Below are 19,953 nucleotides of genomic sequence, written 5' to 3' on the forward strand. Positions count from 1 at the left end.
CATGTGGATGGTGGTAGGCTCCCTGTTCTATTTGAGCTTGAGCTGGCCATGGAGCAGGTCACAAAGCTCTAGGTTCAGGGTCTCCGGTAGTCTAAGAGTGGATGTGAGGGGGGAGAAGCTGGCTTTCGTGGTATCCGGGAAGCGCAGTTGGTAATTTCTACAGTCTTTTCCCAAGAGTCCGAGTGCCCTAACTGCTTCGCTTCTCATGAGCTTTCCACTTACAAAGCACTCCTCAGAACTGGCCTTACAATCCCCCCTTTCCAGTAAGTTCTATGTCAAGCCCTGGGTTTTGAAATCTCAGGTTTACGCTCATCCCTTCTCTCTTCCAAACAAGGACAGCCAGGTGCTATCACACACTCACACAGCCATTTAGAAGAGAGGGAAAGCCAGCCCTGGGACCTGTAGACTGGGTGGGTGCTGTTTCTTTTCTGGTCTGCCCCATTGGGGAACCTTAGGGAAAGTGACATTGGAATACTGGGTCACTCTACTTCCTGGGAGCAGCAGAGGTTGTCTCACTACTAGCTTTACAAGGGGGAGGGGCACGGTTACCTGGAAGGACTTGATGAAGGTCCAAAGCAGGGTCCGGATTCCTTCCCCACGGCTCAGCAGCTTCACCAGGCGCATGACCCGGAAGAGGCGGAAGAAGGTGATGGAGATTCGGGAATTCTCCTCTGCACTCTAGAACCCGTTGGCAATAGGGGGTGTAGTTAACACAGCAAGAAAGCAGGGCAGGAAGGAATCCTCCGAGAAACAGCCATTGGTTGAGAGGAGGCAGGCCAGGGTGGGCCAGCTGCACTAGACACTTTCCTTAGGTCCCAACTCTCTGTTTGCGAGGTGGGAGGCCAGTACCTTTCTTTCTAGGTCAGCAGCCCATCCTTAAGGTCTATGCTAAGTCACAGCCCTGAGTCTATGACTTTGTTTTCCTTAGTCTCCTCTTTCCCATAATTCCAAGTTCTTCAAATATTAAAATAAGTGTTGAAGTCTGAGCCCAGAGCTACTGCCCTAGAGGCTCTTGTGTTGGGAGAACGCAACCCAGAAGTTCTTATCTTCTCAGTTCTGCCTTGGGGGTGGAACTTGGCTCTGTCTGGAGGCTCGATGGTGGTGACTTCCCACACAGCGCTCTGAGCATGGCCTGGCCACTCAAGTCTCACTTCTCCCCACCTCCACTTTCTACTTCCCAGGGTCCTGCCCCGATGGCTGCTGGGAAATGGTGGTTGTGGGCCACAGCTCCAGACCTCATTACAGCCTCTGGAGTTCCTGCCCTTTCATAGTCTCTGACCTTCTCTACAGGTCTACAGACTGGAAGGACAGGCGATGCCAGCAGGACAAGGCAGGAAGGGATCTGTGCAGTGAGTCCAAGAAAAGGCTGAGCCTGGCTCATGACTACTGTGGAGAGCCACTCAGGGTATCTTCTGTGTGGTCGTGGACAGAGAAAAAGAGATGGAGGAAGCAATGAGGTAGGGGGAGCTGAGGAGGGGTTAGAATTTCTGGGCTGCTTGGCCAAAGGTTGGTGACTGGTGTCTTAGGATGAAGGAGCTTGTGGGTACAGACACAGGCCTAGCCAGGTCTCTGGGGCACAAGTGTCATTGCTCCCACACGTGAGAACAAGAACTGATTATACCCTCATCCTCCTGCTCATGTGAGCAGCTGTGTTCCAAAGGCCTGAGAGCTGGTGGGAGCCCTTCCTCCTTCCCTGAAGCTAGTGCAGCCTACCCAGCCCTGCTGGCAGCAGTACCAGGAGAGAAAGGACCCTAGAATTTCCTGTTATGGCTCCCATCCCAAGTGCCCCTGGAAGGAGGGGTCTTAAGATTTTTGTTCTCCTGTCCTGTTTCATCCCTTTAACTTGTCCTCTTGCTATGCTTGGCATTGTAGCACTCTAGATCAGGCCCTCCCTCATAGCACTCTGCCTATCCATACCCTGGAATATTCCTTAGTGCTAAAGCCCGAGGCTCCGCAAGCCCTTTCAGTTCTTCTACAACCTTCTGGTCCATCCCTGAGGTTTGGATGGCTTCATCTCAAGTCTATCTGGAAGGGTATATGTAATGAACTTTAGGAATATGCAAGGAGCAATAGGCTAGAGTGATGACATATTCAACTTCCATGTTAATTACCCCCACCCCCAAAGGAGGCAGGATTGTTTGGGACAGATTTTCCAAATCAGCCCCACCCTTCATAATGTGAGGGCTCTGAAGAAACCAAGCCAGAGGGTCCTGGTTTTCAGACCCTCTAGATAGGACAAGGGTCAGACATTTCTTATATTTTAAAATTAGAATTACCCAAATTGCCATTAAGGCTCTAGCCCTGCCAGGCAGTGGACAGACTCATGGGTATTAAGAAATCCTAAGACCCAGCATGTGGGCTGCTGGTCCTACCCAGGAAGTCTTTGGCTCCTTTAACCATTGCATCTGTTTGGCTCCTTTTAAGGTCTATTTTCTGTCCTTAGAAGGAGGCTTGCTCCTCAGAGGAGCATACATCGAGCTCAGAGATCTTGCTATCTGTCAGTTCTACCACGTTCAAGGAAGGAAAGAAAAAAAAAAACACCCACAACAAAACAAAACAAAACAAAACCCCCAAGCTTAAATGGGGGACTCAACTGTGGGTGCAAACTCTTTGTAAAGCTGGTGCCACTGCAACATCTAAGTCTGATGAGTTAAAAAAAAAAAAAACCCAAAATTTCCTAGGCAGCTTTTGGCCAGGGTGGGCCGCTATGGGGGCCACCACTACATCTCTCAATCTAGCTGACAGGGGTTTGGGGCATCATCATCCTGGTTTGAAAGGTGTGATGGAGCTCTTAGGGGAAGCCATTCCAAGGGGACTTCAAGGTTGTGTGATGAGGCATGGCTACCACTCGGCCAAAAGAAATGGCCATTCCTCTATGGAGTGGTTTGGATGGCCATTCCTCTATGGTGTGGTTTGGATGGCCATTCCTCTATGGTGTGGTTTGGATGGCCATTCCTCTATGGTGTGGTTTGGATGGCCATTCTTCTATGGTGTGGTTTGGATGGCCATTCCTCTATGGTGTGGTTTGGATGGCCATTCCTCTATGGTGTGGTTTGGATGGCCATTCCTCTATGGTGTGGTTTGGATGGCCATTCCTCTATGGTGTGGTTTGGATGGCCATTCTTCTATGGGGTGGTTTGGATGGCCATTCCTCTATGGGGTGGTTTGGATGGCCATTCCTCTATGGGGTGGTTTGGATGGCCATTCCTCTATGGGGTGGTTTGGATGGCCATTCCTCTATGGGGTGGTTTGGATGGCCATTCCTCTATGGGGTGGTTGGATGGCCATTCTTCTATGGGGTGGTTTGGATGCTTTGTTTTCCTGCTTCCCATGTTACAGAAAAAAGTACAAATGTAATGAACTTGAGGAACTTAGAAAGATGTAAGACTAAGGCTCAGGGTGACAGTAGAGAGACTTGAGGGCCAACTCTTATGCCATAGCAAATCCCAGCATGTGCCTCTCACAGCCTTCCACATGAAGCTAGAAGCTCAGGGTAGGCTGGTCATTATAGAACCAATCAGAACTGACTTTCCTTCTAGCTAGACTCCATCCCTGCTCTGTCTTCTCCCTGGAGTCCTAGTCACAGTTCTCAAAAGCATCCTTCACAAATTCCTACATTAGATGAAACACATTGTTTTTGGGATGTTTAACAGGAAATAGCATGGGTCCAGTTCTCTCCCAGTGGATCACGGTGACTCACCACCCAAAGGAAGCTTGGGAAAGTAGAAGAATACCACTGTACACACACCCTTGCACAGCTCACGTGAGCACAGGCAGGTAAGGCACACAATGGACATGGTGGCCACATGCAATGGGAACTGGGCTGGGTTCCCAGGGCTCTGGAAATTGGGGTGGATAAGACGTGGGTGGCTAGAGGGGGGCCACAGAAGCTGGAAAATATGGTCTGGAGGGTTGTTCTTACCATAGAGGGAGAGCATTGGGTATGTTCAGCTGGCTTTAAAGAAAGGCAGACAGAGATAAGCTGTAATGAGTTCCCAACGAAGAGCCTGGTATTCTAGGTCTTGACTAACACAGGAACAACACAGTGGTAGGACAGGGCATAAGGAAACAGGTGAAAGAAATATACAAGCGTGGGCCTGGCAGGATGAGGGACTCCAGTGAGAATGTGGGCTGGGTGTCACTGGGCCACATGGCCATCAAGAACCCCCAAGATTCTCCTGCTCTATCCACTGACCACGTTCTGGCTGTACATGGAACAACTCAGCCCCAATACAGAGGAAGAACTGAGGTCCTTCCAGATTTGTGCAGGGAGCTCAGGTTTTGTTTGTTTGTTTAATTATTTTGTTCTCAGTTAGCCTGTTTCAGGCTAACCTTTTAGGACTCCCGCTTTCTACACTTTGGCCTGCTCTATGAAGTACTGGCCGAAGGACAAGCCTTGAGTTATGTGTGCCCACTGTTGTCCACACACAGCTGAGCAAGGGAGCTTTATAGTGCCAGCTCCCCAGGTTAGCAAAAGCCGAATTCCAATTACGTCTAAGCGATGATCTAAGAGGCAGTCCTCAATCCTCTCCATAAGGAACTTTTTCTAAAGGATCAGGCTCAAGCTGGACATGGCCTTGCCTAGAGCTCAATTCAGAGATAGAGACCCCTGGCCATCCACCTGGAGGATGCTGAACAGCCTTTTAGTCTCTAAGGCTTTGTACACAATTAGGATAATGTCAATAGTGCCCAAAGAAGTTCTTTTCCTGGGCTAGATGGCTGAGCTTGCTTGGTGGCAGTAGTTCATAGGAGCACCTCAAGGACCCTCCTGTCACAGTGTCCCTGGTAATCTTCCTGGGGAGATACCCCAGCACTGGGCTCTGGCATACAGCAATCATCCCAGACTGATCTCACCCATTGGTGCTGTAGCCTAGGCCTGTGCCTTCTACTTTCAGATGTTACCCCTGCGTTTGTCTTTAAGATACACACAAGGAAACACATAATGGGGTTTTTGAAGGAAAGAACGGTTCATAGTTAGATGTTTTCCTTGCAGTCTGAAAATACTTCTTGGTATCACATTTCTTAGCAATTGATTAAAAAACTATTTTTCCCATAGAGAGTTGGTTTTGATTGTTTTGGGGATGGTAGAGAGTGAGGAAGGGGACAAAAAGGCCTTCTCTGGGCATGATGGCACACAGTCTATGTCAGTGCTGTTCAGATTGCCAGCTACCTGGCCAGGCTGCATGTCTGGAGGGGATGGGTCAGTAGGATATAGCTACTAGGTGGATAGAAAACACAGAAACAGATGAACAGACATATACACTCATACACACACACACACACACACACACACACACACACACACACACACATGCACATGACATTTCTTGTCCAAGCACCCAAGCCCCTCTTCCATTGGCATGAGTCAGCTGTCATGATGGTCAAGCCTATGTCTCCAAGTGTATTTTCTGGTCATACCCCCACTGCTCCAACCCCTGGCTGGTCCAGGGCTTTTGCTCATGGATTGCTAGATAAAGGGTTCTGTGCTTCTGGGGATTCAGCAGTGGAATGGGAGAGCTGCACAGAGGCCATCTGCTCAGTAGACATGACAGGGTTCTGCTGTGCAGTTGTTCTGGGTTGTTGCTTTGCTCCTAGGAACACCCCAATGTCCTCTCATCTACCTATCACTTCCAAGGAACTTGGTAAGCCCTTAAAGGGCTTCTGGGTCCATCTTATCTTAAATAAGATGGAGGCAATTCAAAAAATTCACCAGCTCAGCTGGTCCCACTAAACCAGTCTCTATCCATCACAAAGAAATAAAGTAGTTTATTTTTAACCACGCAAACACTGGGGATTTTTCATAGTTATCATCCCTCCTGATGCTTTCTTTCTTAGTCTTTTGTTGCCTGGATTAAGTTATCATCTACTTAAGTTATATTTTACTTCAAAATTCAGGCTTAGGTCTGATTACCTCTCTGGTATTTTATTCTTTTAGTGCCATGCCCTAGCTTGATGGTCGTTAGATCATGTCTTCACAGCAGGACACAAGATTTCAGAGCAGTTTGGGATGAGGGTTCTCTGAGATTGTGTCTTAGGCTCCCCAGTCCAGGTAATGACAACTTTGAAAAGAAAGCTGAGAAAATCTGGAGTAAGTTTTTTTTGAGCCTAAAAGCCATATTACCCAGAATGCTTTGCTTGGCTGGAGTAGCATCTCCTTAGCATCCCCCCCCCCCCACGGTGCTTACATTGTCTCAGAAACACCCTTCACACAGTCAGGATGTAATCACTGAGCGAGTTCTGTGTGGGAAGAAGCCCTAGGCAGGCCAGATGGTGTCCCTTCGACAACTTCATGTGATCATCCTGGTCATTAGGACCTTCCTAGCTGCAAGAGAAAACACCTTGGTGTGCTACTCAGGGGGACTGGAGCCACTGACATTGGATGTTTATAGTGCCCCACACTAAGCAGTTTAAGCCTATGGTCATGTCTGTCTTGTTTACTACTTTGTGAGTTCCTCATATCTGTAGGGGTGGATCCATAGCAGGCAGCAATCTCCATGCCCAGGCTGTTCTTCAATGTAGGCAGGAATTGGAGCCAGGGAAAGAGCCAACAGGCTTCATTATCAGGAAGCCAGTAAAGAACAGTTAGTAACTGGAAGTCATGCCTGTGGGTTTGTGGTGGAGAGATGCTGTGGGGAAAAGGCAGCACCAGAGATAGTGGTGAGCTGGAGTTAACACTATAACCCATCCTTTCTTGAAACTGCCATCAGTCCTCTTGCCAGTTTGGTAGCCCTGTATCCTCTTGTTCTCTCTCCTTATCTCTTGCCTCTGTTGATTTGGCCAGTGGATGTGGTGTGCATACCATCCCCATGCCTGCTCTCTCTGGAGTCTCTCTCCTGGCACTAAAGTCCCTACACAATGCTTTGTGTGAGCATCCCAAGGGTAGCAAGCATCCTTTGGCCGAGCACCAGCACAGAAAGGTTGGTAAGTAGTTCTGTGTAGGTCAGTTTCAGGAAGGCACCAGTTGAGGGTCTGTGAGTGATAGAAGCCACCAATCTCTACTTTCAGTGATGCTGACACCATCTCAGTGCACGGCTGTTGCTCTGTGGGCAACATAAGAGTTGACTGATAGGAATGGCTTGAATCATAGGCATGTCATCAGTTAGTTGTAAGACTCTGGACAGGTTGCCTGCCTTGCCTAGGCCTAGATTTCATATGTGCAGGGGTCCTTGGTCTTGATTTGATCACATGAGTCATGTAGTTGTTGTCTTGAAGACTGACACAGTCAAGGACTAGGTCTCATGTTGTCCCTATTTTCTCTTCCTCCTAACCAGCCAAGGTCACAGCCAATGCCATAGATTCTTAATTTATTTTCATGCTCTGGTCTTTTCTGTGGCCCAGATACCTTGCATCTAGTCATTATTCCATGTTTCTTCCCTTAAACTTGCCTAGAAGCCCTCAGGAGTTAGTGGTCTTTTCCAGGTACTATCCCAGTGCCAGCAGCTTTCTTGGAATGGCTTCTCTTGTCCCTGTCTCTGTACAGTCCCCAAATGAGCCACATGGGAGCCCAGATGGTGGTGAGCACAGGGTGGACCTGAGAGTCCTAGAACTGTAGCAGGGAATGCTTACCTCATCATAATGGATCACAAAGGCCAGGAGCTGCAAGAGACCCCTAGGCCTCTCCATCTAACTCCAACCACACTCAAACACACTGAAGCCTAGGGACCTGGACTAACTTAAGACATTGAGTTCCTGGGGCCTGGGCTGGAAACCTAACCATGGCTTCGAAGTGTACCATTAATGGTTCTCCACATTTATAATGTAGGAAATGAGGTCTTCTAGAACTTTCTATCATTCAATATCCTTTCAGAAGCACAACAAAAAAGCTCAGAAAGGCTATTGGTCACATCCTCAAACTGATTCTCATTTGGGATATGAGGGAGGTGCTCTGGAGGGGGGGATGCTACCAGAACTTCCATGGACAACCATGGAACATTTCTAGAAGATTTGATTCCTACTCTAGGACTGGAGAAGAAGCAAGGCTCTACCAAAGTGGAGCAACACCACACTTTGACTCTACAGAGATCACATCAGAAGAACAGGACAGATTTAGACAAGATGAAGTGCTAGGGAGAAGGCCAGAGACCTGGGTTCGAGGCAGCCATACAAGGCAGAGTGGAGCCTTGGAAACAGCCTGCACCTGTTAGGTGGATCCCATTCTGAATCTTCAGAATTCAAAATTTAGGATAAAAAGGAATATAAATCCAAAGTTGCTCTGAATATAGAAGTTCCACTTGTTCATTAGGTGCCCCTGACCAGCCCTCTTTGAATGTTCTTGTCTTTATTCTCTGTATTTACTGCTTCCTTGCTGGAATGCAAACCCATGGATACTGGGTTCTTTTTGATACAGATATATACAAGGGGGATAAAGAAGTGTCTGCTCATAGAAGAAGACTGGGCATACAGAGATGAGTGTGTGCTGACTCCAGAATTGATGAAAAGTACATTTCCTACCGGAGAGGGACATTCACCAAGGAAAGGTAGATGGATTTAAACATGCAAAAGACAGGAAGGAAGGAAGGAAGGAAGGAAGGAAGGAAGGAAGGAAAGAAGGAAGGAAGGAAGGAAGGAAGGAAGGAAGGAAAGAAGGAAGGAAGGAAAGAAGGAAAGAAGGAAGAAAGGAAGGACGGAAAGAAGCACAGAAGGAAGGATGGAAGGAAAGAAGGAAAGATGGAAGGAAGGAAGGAAGTAAGGAAAGAAGGAAGGAAGGATGGAAGAAGGAAAGAAGGAAGGAAGGAAGGAAGGAAGGAAAGAAGGAAGGAAGGAAGGAAGGAAAGAAGGAAAGAAGGAAGGAAGGAAGGAAAGAAGGAAGGAAGGAAGGAAGGAAGGAGGGAAGGAAGGATGAATACAAGATTCAGTGAAAGTATGACAGCCATGTCCTGGAGGAGAATGAGGTGACAGCTTATAGGTGAAAAGCCATCCTGGTTAGCTTTTGGATAGAACCTAGGTCTGGGAATCTGTACTTGTGATGACAGTATATGTGTACAGAAGTCTGGGAAGGCCTTGGAGCAGGAGCTAGAGATGTGGGATTTTCCAGATTTTCCCATGGGATCCTAAGAAAAACCTGGCACCGGGCTTGCAGTAGTTCACCTAAAGGCAGAGAAATGTGAACGGGGTATTCTCATCTTGCTGCTGTCCTAGTGGCTGCTGGCCCAGGGCAGGCTTTTTCGGTAACACTTGTGGCCACAGGCCTGTCAAGGCTCTGGTCCTGTGGCTGTTGATGACCTGTACTTTGTACCTGTTGATGGGCTGCACCTGCTGGTCACCTCCATGAGTCTAATTAACAGCAGCTGGGAAAAGGGCTGCCCTTGGTGCGTGTGGGCTCTAAGTTACGGGCATGCCAGGGAGATGGTCTAGTAAGATCAGGGATTTTGAGAGGATGTGATTTGCTTAGATGCTGTAGTTTTTACTCCATAGATCTTTATAGTTCACATAAGGCTTTTGAATAGGTGCTGTTATATGAGCATACATGTGTGCCCATGTCTATATTTTTATATAGGGAACAGTATATTTGCTTTGTCTTTTAAAAATTGAAAGCAGAAATAGAGATGCCATGGCAGGATGAGAGCTATGGGTTTTGCCAGCACTAAAAGAACCCCAGAGGAACTCCTGGGGTGCAGTGGGTCTTCTGCCATCATGGAAGCAGCCAGCTGTCCTTCTCCATGCTTTCCTACTACATATCTTTGCTCTGATTTCTGTACAAGTCTGCAGTACTGCCTGCATACAGATGGCAGAGCCCATGGCTTCTCTTTCTTTTTGCTGTTTTCCCTGCAGGGCCCTCAGGGCAGCACAGTGCGTGGCATCTGTGCTAAGCACAGAGTCTAGCCTTTAAGTTCTGAGACTTAAATAACAACTGGAATATATAACTTAGGGTTCACACAGACTGCATGCTAGGTGTCTACCCAGAAAGGAGACTAGCAGCAGTCATGAAAGACTGATTTTGTTATTATTTATCTGGGAATTTACTGGAAGGAGGTAAGCCTAAGGGTTGACGTGTATGCATATAGGTACGTGAGTGCACACATTTGTGAACACACATAGCTACATACCCTGGGTGTTCTGTTTGGAGAATTCATCTTTGTAGGATGTTGTGAGGATGAAAAACCAACAGGAGGAGAGGCAGTGTCTGGAGATGAAGTCTGGGGTTAGGAAAGGGTTTGGGTCCTAGCTTCAGTGGTTGCCTAGAACTTTTAAAGAACCCTTAATTTTCTTACCTTATAATTTACTTCACACACACAGACACACAGACACACAGATGCACAGACACACAGACATACCTACACACACAGACACACACAGACACACACACAGACACACACAGACACACAGACAGACACACAGACACACAGAGACACACACAGAGACACACACACAGACACACACAGACACACACAGACACAGACAGACACACACACAGACACACACACAGACACACACAGACATACACACACACACACACACACGCAGACAAACCCAAGGTCTCAGAGACAAAGGGGCAGTTGAGGGCTGGAGCTATAGGATAAGCAAAGGGTACTGGCAATGGGGCAAAGAAAGGACTGTACAAAGAAACCATCCTTCCTAAGCACCGTGACTCCATAGAGAAGAACCAAACCAGTGAGAGAATATGTCCAGTCAGTCTCGGGAATAGGCCAGGCTGCATGGAGGGAGTGGGATGTGTGGAGGACAGTGAGGGAATTCCAAACATCTAAGACTGAGTTACAGAATCAGGTGCTCTGCGCTCTTATTCAACGGTTCTATCCATCAAAGGTTTATGCAAGCATCATCAAGTCTCTTACTTAGGGAAAAATAATGACAAAAACTAAACAAGACATGTTAAGGGATAACTGCAAGAGGACTTGCTTATAGATAAAGAGAGGATGATTAAACATGCCAGGTAGCAAGAAGACATGTGCAAGAACTGTATAGAAGGAGGCAGCTCTGGGAAGGAGAGGACAACAAGGCTGTGGGTGTGGGGTCTGCCTGAGGCCCAAGAGCCAGGGGCAGGTTATGAAGGGTAAGGGGAGGGAGAGCAGGCAGATGCACAGTTCACGCTCTAGGGTGAGTTCACATGGGCATGAGGCTCTTACATGGATCCTGTGTCCATGGCACTGGGAAGAGAAAACCCATTCAAAAAGCCATCAGTAAATCACCTGTCCACCAGGCTCTTTACTCTTTCCAGAATAGGGAGGACAAGCAAATCTCAAACATGACCAGTACTTTTTCTCCCTCAAAGTGTCGAGTATGGGTTTAATGGCGTTTAGTCAAAACAGACAGAGTGTGTTCAATGTGAAGACCATCAGCTAGTTCTTGGAAGGTCATGGCTGACAATTCAGGCACATTCCTAACCTCAACTCTGGGTGATCTGTTTTGAGAACACATCTTTTTAGGATGTTATGAGGATGGACAATCAAGAGAAGGCGAGGTAGTGTCTGGAGATGAAGTCTGGGGTTAGGAAAGGTTTGGGTCCCAGCTCCAGTGGTTGCCCAGAACTTGTAAAGAACCCTTTATTTTTTTCTCCCTCCATAATTCACATAGCTGCACCCTCCTATACGGTGTGAGTCATGCCAGGCTGAGAGAAAAAGATGCAGCAACCAACATTTAAAAGGAAGTCTTAGTGCGTTCCAAAGATTAGCCAAATAACTTAAAAAAAAAAAAAAAAAAAAAAACTCCAAACAAAGCAAACAAAACAAAACCCGATTTGAGCCAATTTAAACAAATTAAAACATGAAATAGAAATAAGGAGGTGGGCACAGGAGATAAAAATGAAAGACAAAAAATAAAGCAGGGGGAAACAGATGGATGTTAGAGCAGGCGGGGTCGGCTGGGTCACAGACGCCATGTACTTACGTGTACCTCGGTGATTGCTATATCAACAATGCTACCCACAACAATCAAGGCGTCAAATGTATTCCATGCATCACAGAAATAGTGCTGCATGGGGCAGAAAAGCCGGGAAAGAGAGACAAACCAACAAAAGAGAAGAAAAAAAAAAACACAGAGGAGGAAAATGAAAAAAAAAAAAAAAAACAAAAGAGGCATGAAAGAAAGGAGAGAAGAGAAAAAATGAGAGAAGAAAGAGGTTACGCGGTGTATTAGATACTCTTACCACTCTACATGCTGGTGGCTCAAACCTGGGCAACCTGGTTTTCGCAGGATGGAGAGGCCTGACAAAAGCTAGGTTAGTTCCGAGGTTGGGTGGGCGACAGCCACCCGGAAGGCAGCCAGGGCTGGCCCAACCAGTGTGCAGCCTGTTCCCTCCGCTCAGCTCTGCGCCCTTGGGCCCCGGTGTAGCCGGGACACGTGGGAAAAAAAGGAGAATAGATTTCTGCTTTTTTTCCCCCTCACAAGACGACGGCAGGTTCAATAAAAAGCATGACTGGAGGTGGGTAAAATCAGAAATTAAAACAAAAACATAAAAAGAGGTAAACAAAGAGAGTGAGTGAGAGAGAGAAAGAGAGAGAGGGAAGAGTGGAGGAGGCAGGAGAGGTGGAAGGACCAGGGCCCTTGGGGAGGGCAGAGTGATACTCACATTAGTTTCACTGAGAATGACATCAATTATGCTCCCAATGACGATGAGGAAGTCAAAAACATTCCAGGGATCACTAAAGTAACCCTACATGAGGGAGGGGCAGGCAGGATGGGATTAAAAAGGAATATTAGACAGGCAAGAACAGAGCAACATCACCATTAGAATCACGGTCGTGGCACCTGAGTGTTGCTGTTGGCAGTCCCAAACACCAGCATCCGGCCAGGAGCCTGGTTGGGTTAGGAGCAGCAGGGAGGCATTCAGTTCAACCCTCCTGCCCTGCCTTTCATGGGTCACATGGTCCACATCTTCTCCACCTCCTCCACAGAGGACCCTTCCACTTCCTCAGGGCAGAAGTAGCCATGGGTATAGGAAGTGTGAGTAAGACACGGTGCTGCAGGGTGTGGCTGGATTACACTGATTATGTGTCATCTCCTAAAGTCTAGTATATAGTGTATCATATATCATATATATTATATTGTATATAGCATATAGTCTATTGTATATCATATATGACCTATATCTTTGGTTCTGTCTACTAGAAGGACCTATAGTCTGTTGTATATTATGTATGACCTATACCTTTTGTTCTGTCTACTAGAAGGATCTATGGGGGGGCGGGTGAAGAAGTCATCTTTGTGGTTGGTAAGTCTGGAATCAAAGCTCAGAGATAACCAAAGGACCAGATCACTGAAGCAGTGTCCACAGTAAGCTGGACTTTGCATAGGTGCAGTCAGGTTTAGTCTCTTTCCTGTGGTGGTCATGTCTATATGCCTCAGGGCAAGTTTGGCTTTTCTGGTGAGATGGAAGTATCTCTGGGTCTAGGAAGCCTCTCTAGACAGTACCCACAGGGGTGGCTCATAAGTACCATCCCAGGCTATCTGATGGGATGGAAGTGTCTCTGGGTCTAGGAAGCCTCTCTAGATAGTATCCTCAGGGGTGGCTGGTAAGTACTGCCCCAGGCTACTTGACATAAAGGCTCAGCAGGATGAGAATGCTGCCCAAAGTGATGGGAGCTATCAAAGACTTCCCTGGACACAGGCTGGAGCAGGAGGGAATGTCTGGTGGGTGGGCTACTGCCTTCTTAGGAAGGGAATAAAGGCAACAGAGCCCTGGAGAGGAGAGTCAGGCATGGAGAGAAAGATCAGGGTCCCAACTTTACTACTCTTGCCTGCCTGGGTTTCATCAACTTTCCACTTACTCAGAAAAGGAAGCAGAGGAGAATCCATGGAAGACCTTTTGAGGTACATGGACAAACTGTGCGGTCAGGTGTCTAGAATGCCCAGAGGGCTGGGGACTGCTGGGTAAGCAACCTCTTTACAAAGAGCAAGTGGCCTTCTCATGTCTTGATTATTGCCTCTGTGAGAGGTGTGGCAGCTTAAAGGGCCTTGTCTCAGAGCACAGAGTCTCTGTCCGCTTGGTGGAATGTAGAGGACCTAGGACCAAGGAGACCTGTCTTCTCTTAACAATGACATTTGTCCCCTTTGTTCTCTAGAGAAAGCTCTCCAAATGGGCAAGTCAGTGTGTGCTCAGCAGGGCTCTCGGGACGGGTGTCTGGAGTTTGGCACGAGGCTTCGGAAGCGGGAGAGTGCGCATGGGGCTTCTCAGTTCTTTGCTCCCAAAGACCGCCAGCTCTCTTTTGTACTTTTCACTCGCAGGAGATAAGCCTATGTTCTTCCATCCTTCCGGCCTTATCCAGCTCCTAAGTTGTCTGGCTTCTCAGCCGTCTCCTTCTAGAGTAAACTACAAGATAGGCGCTGTCCTAGGGCTATTATTCTTAGAAGAGGAGGTCAGGCCACAAGGAAAGGGGACTCTTAAGTTCCCAGGCGTTTCTGCCCAAAGAAAACCTACATTGCCCCAGGAGGCTTTGGGCAGCATGACAGGCTAAGGCTGTCCAGGTTACAGGTCAGACGAGGGTCAGCCCCAGTGAAGGACTTCTCTCTTCTAGCTACGTCTCATGCTCTAAGCAGAAAACAACTAGTGCACGCCTGGGTTCTTACATACTGCTCAGGGTAGACAGGAACACTAATTTGGGAGAGGGCAGGTAGGAGTGAATCTCCCAAGTGAACCCTACATATGTGTATGCTTTAAAACTGGATCTTGGAAAAATGTTGGGGACTATCTATAAATGTGAGTCATTTGTTTGGGAATAGAGCTACTTCAGAAGGAAAATGGAAGAGAGGTCAAAGAAGAGAAGGGAGAGAAACAGGACCAAAAGTAAAACCATAGGATGTTCAGCAACAACCTAGAAAACGTGGCAAGCAAATGTTATTCGGGTATGGAATGGGAGGGGAGAGGAGGGCAGGAGTCTCTGTTCAGACAATGAAGAGAAGTTGGAATCTTTCCATCCACCAAAGACCTGCAACAAATGGGTAAACTGGCCATGGTCTGTAATACCTCTGATTGGGGAGAGAGAAGGAGGACGGCAGAGTGGGCTCCATGGTGAAAAGCACATATACACATAGTTAATCTGCTAGTACAAACCAGGGGAAGGGGCTGAGACTTAAAGGGACCGTCAACCTCCAGCTTTGCATTTCTGTTTATCCATTCTCTTGGATTGATTTTTTTCTTTCTTCTTTTATGTTCAGAGAGAAAGAAATGACCCTTAGTCATCACCTTCCCCACTGGCTGAAGCTGCACATCACTGGACTGGCTAGGCTTGTTGGGATTAATCCCACCTCCTGGTTGCTTGTCCAGGCTTTGCTGTTGGGGCTTTTGATAGATTTCGCTGTCCTCTAGCAAATTACCTTGTGGAAATTGCTGGGTGTGGAAACTGAGTTCCCTTGTTACCAAAGGCTCTGGTGAACTCTCAGTCCTGGCACCCACACGCTCAGCTGGAATGCAGAGGGGTCAGAGCAACTCTGAGGGTGGAGAGTCCCTTTAAGAGGCAGCTTTTCACCCTGACCTACAGACCCACATTCTCATCCTTCTATTCCTTGTTCCTCTCAGATGGACCTTGAGGATGGCTTCAGATCCAGCTTCAAGGTCTCTTCTTTTTGTTGCTTTCTTCTTCTTTCCACTATTTCAAGAACCATTACCTCCTACTTGCCCCACACCAGTTCCAGAAACAAAGCCCACACCCACCAGTTTGGTAATAAATTGGTTGTTCAAGGGAGACACCTGGCCAAATCCTTATATGAGGGGTCTGGAAGAATATTTCTTCTATATGTTCTGGTGTGAAAGAGTTGTCTTTTCTTTTGTATGCACACAGATGCATGCACACAGATGCATGCACGCACACCCATTTCCCCCACCCTTCATTTTTCTATGAGCATTTGGGGCTTGGGAGTAGAAAAAAGAGGAAAGTCAGAGACACAGACCATTTCTTTTATAAAATCAGTTTAACCAGGACCATTTTATACTTGCCACCAATCTTCCTCGGGCGAGTGGGCTCCCTATAGTTGGAATATCAAGGCTACAGAGCATTGTGCTGGCTCTTTTAGAAGTGGCAAACCAAACCTCTGACTTCCCAACTCCTCAGAGCCAGTGAAGAGAGATGCACGCAGAAAAGACGGTATGTATATAGTTAGAAGCCTGCTCTTGCCTCCCACAACATCTTACATGCTGAGTGGCCTCCCCTTTTCAAATTACCAGCATCTTGGCATGAGATCAGAATATGGGGTCTCCCTTCTGGCCTACCTGGGGAAAGTTAGGCATGGTCCCCACTGTCAAAGTGTGATCACTGCTTTTTAGCCTCCTCCCCCTGGGTGGAGCTTCTGAGAGATGGACGGCTAATTAGCATTTGCTTCATCAGATCATTCCCAGGAAGGAAACATGACTACAAAACTTTCACATTTTCTATGCACAAGGATTTTGTATGTTCTTCTCTTTTGGATTAGTTGTACCTGGATTCAGTGATGCCATGGGAGCCCTGCTTTGTTGACACAGGCAGCGTTCCTAACAGTGATCTTTGGAGGCAGTTGGCTTAAATCCTATGCTGCTACTTTCTAACTGAGCAACTGTGTGTGTGTGTGTGTGTGTGTGTGTGTGTGTGTGTGTGTGATTCCTATCGCCATGACGAAGTACATGTGGGAATCAGTGAGAGAGGAAGGTGATTTGGGCTCATGGATTTAGTGTGTGGCATTGTCTCTGCTGCTTTGGGTCTCTGGTGAGGCAGCTCACAGTGGTGGAATAGGTCTGTTTATCTCATGGTGATCACGCAAAGGAAACAGAAAGGGTCTCTATACTTCAAGGACACTCTTTTACAAGGACCTAACTTCCTCCCACTAGGGCCCTACTTCTAAAGATCCAACTGCATCTCAACAGAGTCAAGATGCAAACTATAGCATTAAGAGTGAGCAGACAGCTTGAACTCGGTGTCTGTTTCCTATGTAGCAAATGGGGCTGACATAGCGTTAAGGTTACATAAGATACCACACACACAAAGCACTCAGACCAGTACCTAATCTGGAGGGAGCTCTAAATTCATATAAGTTTTGTCATCATTAGCTAGAGTCAACCTGCTGACCTCATTGTTAAGTAGCATGCACAGCCTCAGTTTTCATGTGGGGCTGAGCAAAACGGGAAATCAAAACCAGGCATCTAGAAGCAATGCACGCAGAAGGAACAGGAAGAAGCTGAAGGTTCTTGGGCTCGCCATCTATCTGGTTACTATTCTCGAGATGCTCTTGAGAGCAGTCAGGCAGGCAGTGTTGACATTGTGACAGTGTGCAGGTTGTCATAGCTTAATCTTATCACACTCAAGTTCTTATAGACAGTAGGTTGCCGAGTTCTTAGGAAACAACTGCTCAAGCCAGAGGAGATGTGGTCATTCTTGGGCCAGAAGCTTGTGGAGAAGAGTACTGGGCTTCCAGGGGGGCTGCCATCTCTGATACAGAGAGTAAGATGAGGTTGTAGATATACATCATTATAGAATCCTGGATTCTGTTTCTCCTCTGCCCAGACCAGACGCCTCCTCCATCGGAATGGGCACAAACTTCACAACAGATGGTGGTAATGCAGGAAGCCACAAAACCCTCTGTGCATACTTTCATTGGTATACCAAGGTTATGATACTTATTCATAGAAATTTTAAGGTAAAGATTAGGTCCTCCCTACTGTTTGTTATGCTTTCTCTTCTATGTTCCCTTCTGCCCACCTTCATCATCTTATATGGGCCCAGCAAAGCCAAGCAAAGAAACAAGGAGGAAGCCAGGACTTTCCTGGTACCTAATATGGACCGACCACCCAGGACTGTTCTCTCCCAGGCCACAAAAGCACACCTAGGAAAGCTATGGGAGATCTGAGCTGAGGCCGGATGTGAGACTTCTGATAGAAAGATGAGTTAAAAACAAAACATGGGGGCGGGTGAAGACTCGGCACCATGGGACATGGATGACAAACACACCAGGAATCACAGGAATTATGTGAAAGGCAAGAGCTGGGCATGGCTGTGGTGAAAAAGGCCATTTCAGGCCGGTGGGAAACGGGGGACTGTGCAGGCTGGGAAGAAATAGAACACATGGCGGGTGGCAGGATTAGGGAGTCACAGAACACATGAGTGGTAGGAGATAGGGATACTGAGAACAAGAAAAGAATTAAAAAAAAGACAGGAAGGAAAAGAGAGGGAAAAGAAAGAGGAAGAGGAAGAGGAGGAGAAGCTGGAAGTGGGGCTGAATGTGAAGTACTCCAAGTCGGGTTCCAGGATTCTGGAATGACACAGAACCATGACAGGAAAAAGAAACACGAGACCAGAGGGAGTGGCCAAACCCTCCTTGCAAAACAGGGTCTAAAATGAGAGGGACAAAACATGGCCTATACCCAACCTGGGGTCCCCAAAGGGAGTAGAGGTTCCCGGCTTGAGGGGAGCAAGTGTTTGGAGAAAGCTGAGAAGCGCTGCTGGACAGGGCAGGTTGTGAGGTGGTGCTGAGGGTATGGACATAACAGCAGGATGAGCCTTCTTCCTAGAGCCAATGGTTTTCTGGGTCCTGGGCTGTGGAACCGAGAGGCTGGAAACTAGATGAACTGGGGAGAGGTGCTGAATCCAGCCAGAAACAGCAGTGGTGGTGGCAAAGCCTCAGTGTGTCTGTGAAGGGCTGATCTTATGGAATATCATGGAATCAATGGTTCACTGACACCAAGCAGAGATAATATAAATCGCATTACATCAGGGTGCCACTTAGACATAACTAATCACGGAGATTAGCGGCGTCTAATGGAGAAGGCATGACCAAGCACACAGCTGCTCATGGCCTACAGCCTGTGAGGCAGTGAAGACCTCTGTGGTCCCATCAGGCTCATCCTGTGGTGTGCTAATTCAGAAGCTCTGGACAGCTTCCCACACAGAGAGCTTGTTACTGTAGGACAGTTGGCAAGAGCAGGCAAGGGTTGGGTCCTTGCTTTGAAGAGGCACTGGCTAGGACAATGATGGGGTACTCCGAGGATGGCGAGAGGAGCACATAGACCTAGGAATGTGTGCTTCTCATAGACACCTGTCCTGGAGTTCCATTGGAAAAACTGGAAGGCGTTGATACATTCATCTCATCACACATGATCTGGGCTACCTACCAAGAACCTAGGACTGCAAAGATGAAGTCCATAGACCTGAAACCAACCCCCAGAGCTGGTGGTCTGCCCACTGGAGCAGATGGAATTGGGGCTATCAGCTAAGCTCCTCTCAGGGGACTCAGTGGCTTCTCCCACCTTAGTTATGTCTAGGTAAACTGGAGGATCTCCTAGCTGCTTCTCCCTACCCATGCTAGAATAAATGAACAGATTTATACACAAGACTCCTCTCAGATTAGAGTGCTGAAGGCTGTATCCATGGAGCCAGCCATGGCAAAGAACTTCAGGTTCAAGCTCACACTGCACTACAGTCTCTGAGTAAGAGAGGCTCTGGCTGCAGTGGCTGTGGGCACAGGAGGAAGAGCAGGCTGCCCTTTCTGAGTGAAAAAGCTTGGACCTGCTGCAGATCTCTAAACAGTGTGATAGCACAGGCTTTGGGGAAGCTTTCAAAACCCAGACAAGACATGCTCCTTCCTGCTTAACACCCTTTATTAGCTCTCCCCAACCACCATCCTACCATCTCCCGATCCTAGGCCCCATGCCTGCCTGACTTTAAAGGCATGATGCTATGAAGATCATTAGATCCAGCCACCAGCGCCACCTTCATAATAAGACACAAATGAAATGGTGGGTTGCTTTCACTTTCACTTTCACATGTGGGTCTTGAGGGCTGAGAGCAAGCTTTCTAATCTCTCAGTGCCCTAGCTCACTTACATAGAACACAGCAATAATAACTGCGCATGCCTCTGTGGGTATTCAAAGTTTGTGCAATGTCAGGTATGGTAAGTAATACAAGGTCTGCCTCTGAGGGAGTCCGCAATGCCCACTGTTGCTGCCACGACTGCCTCAGTTCCTGAAGGCTCCTGCTTTACAGGCCCTTCCTGCCTAGGAGATCTGGTGTTCTATGGGTACACAGACAGGGCCAC

At 47.6% G+C, this 19,953-nt stretch overlaps 1 protein-coding gene across 30 annotated transcripts in view; it reads right to left on the minus strand.

Annotated features, from left to right (window-relative positions):
- The window catches only part of Cacna1c (calcium voltage-gated channel subunit alpha1 C), a 610,552-nt gene that overhangs the window by 39,317 nt on the left and 551,282 nt on the right, over positions 1–19,953 (minus strand). For 10 of the 30 annotated variants that reach the window (XM_076940413.1, XM_076940414.1, XM_076940409.1 and 7 more), the window contains 3 exons: positions 12,527–12,610; positions 3,923–3,955; positions 550–678 (listed from right to left, as the gene is read on the minus strand). In XM_076940413.1, coding sequence (XP_076796528.1) covers positions 550–678; positions 3,923–3,955; positions 12,527–12,610 — 246 coding nt within the window. Of the gene's footprint in view, positions 1–549; positions 679–3,922; positions 3,956–11,844; positions 11,929–12,526; positions 12,611–19,953 lie in introns of all 30 variants that reach the window. The other 20 variants (XM_076940412.1, XM_076940411.1, XM_076940397.1 and 17 more) reach the window with 5 other exon arrangements.

Source organism: Arvicanthis niloticus, chromosome 9 (genome assembly GCF_011762505.2).
Source record: "Arvicanthis niloticus isolate mArvNil1 chromosome 9, mArvNil1.pat.X, whole genome shotgun sequence".
NCBI lineage: Eukaryota > Metazoa > Chordata > Mammalia > Rodentia > Muridae > Arvicanthis > Arvicanthis niloticus.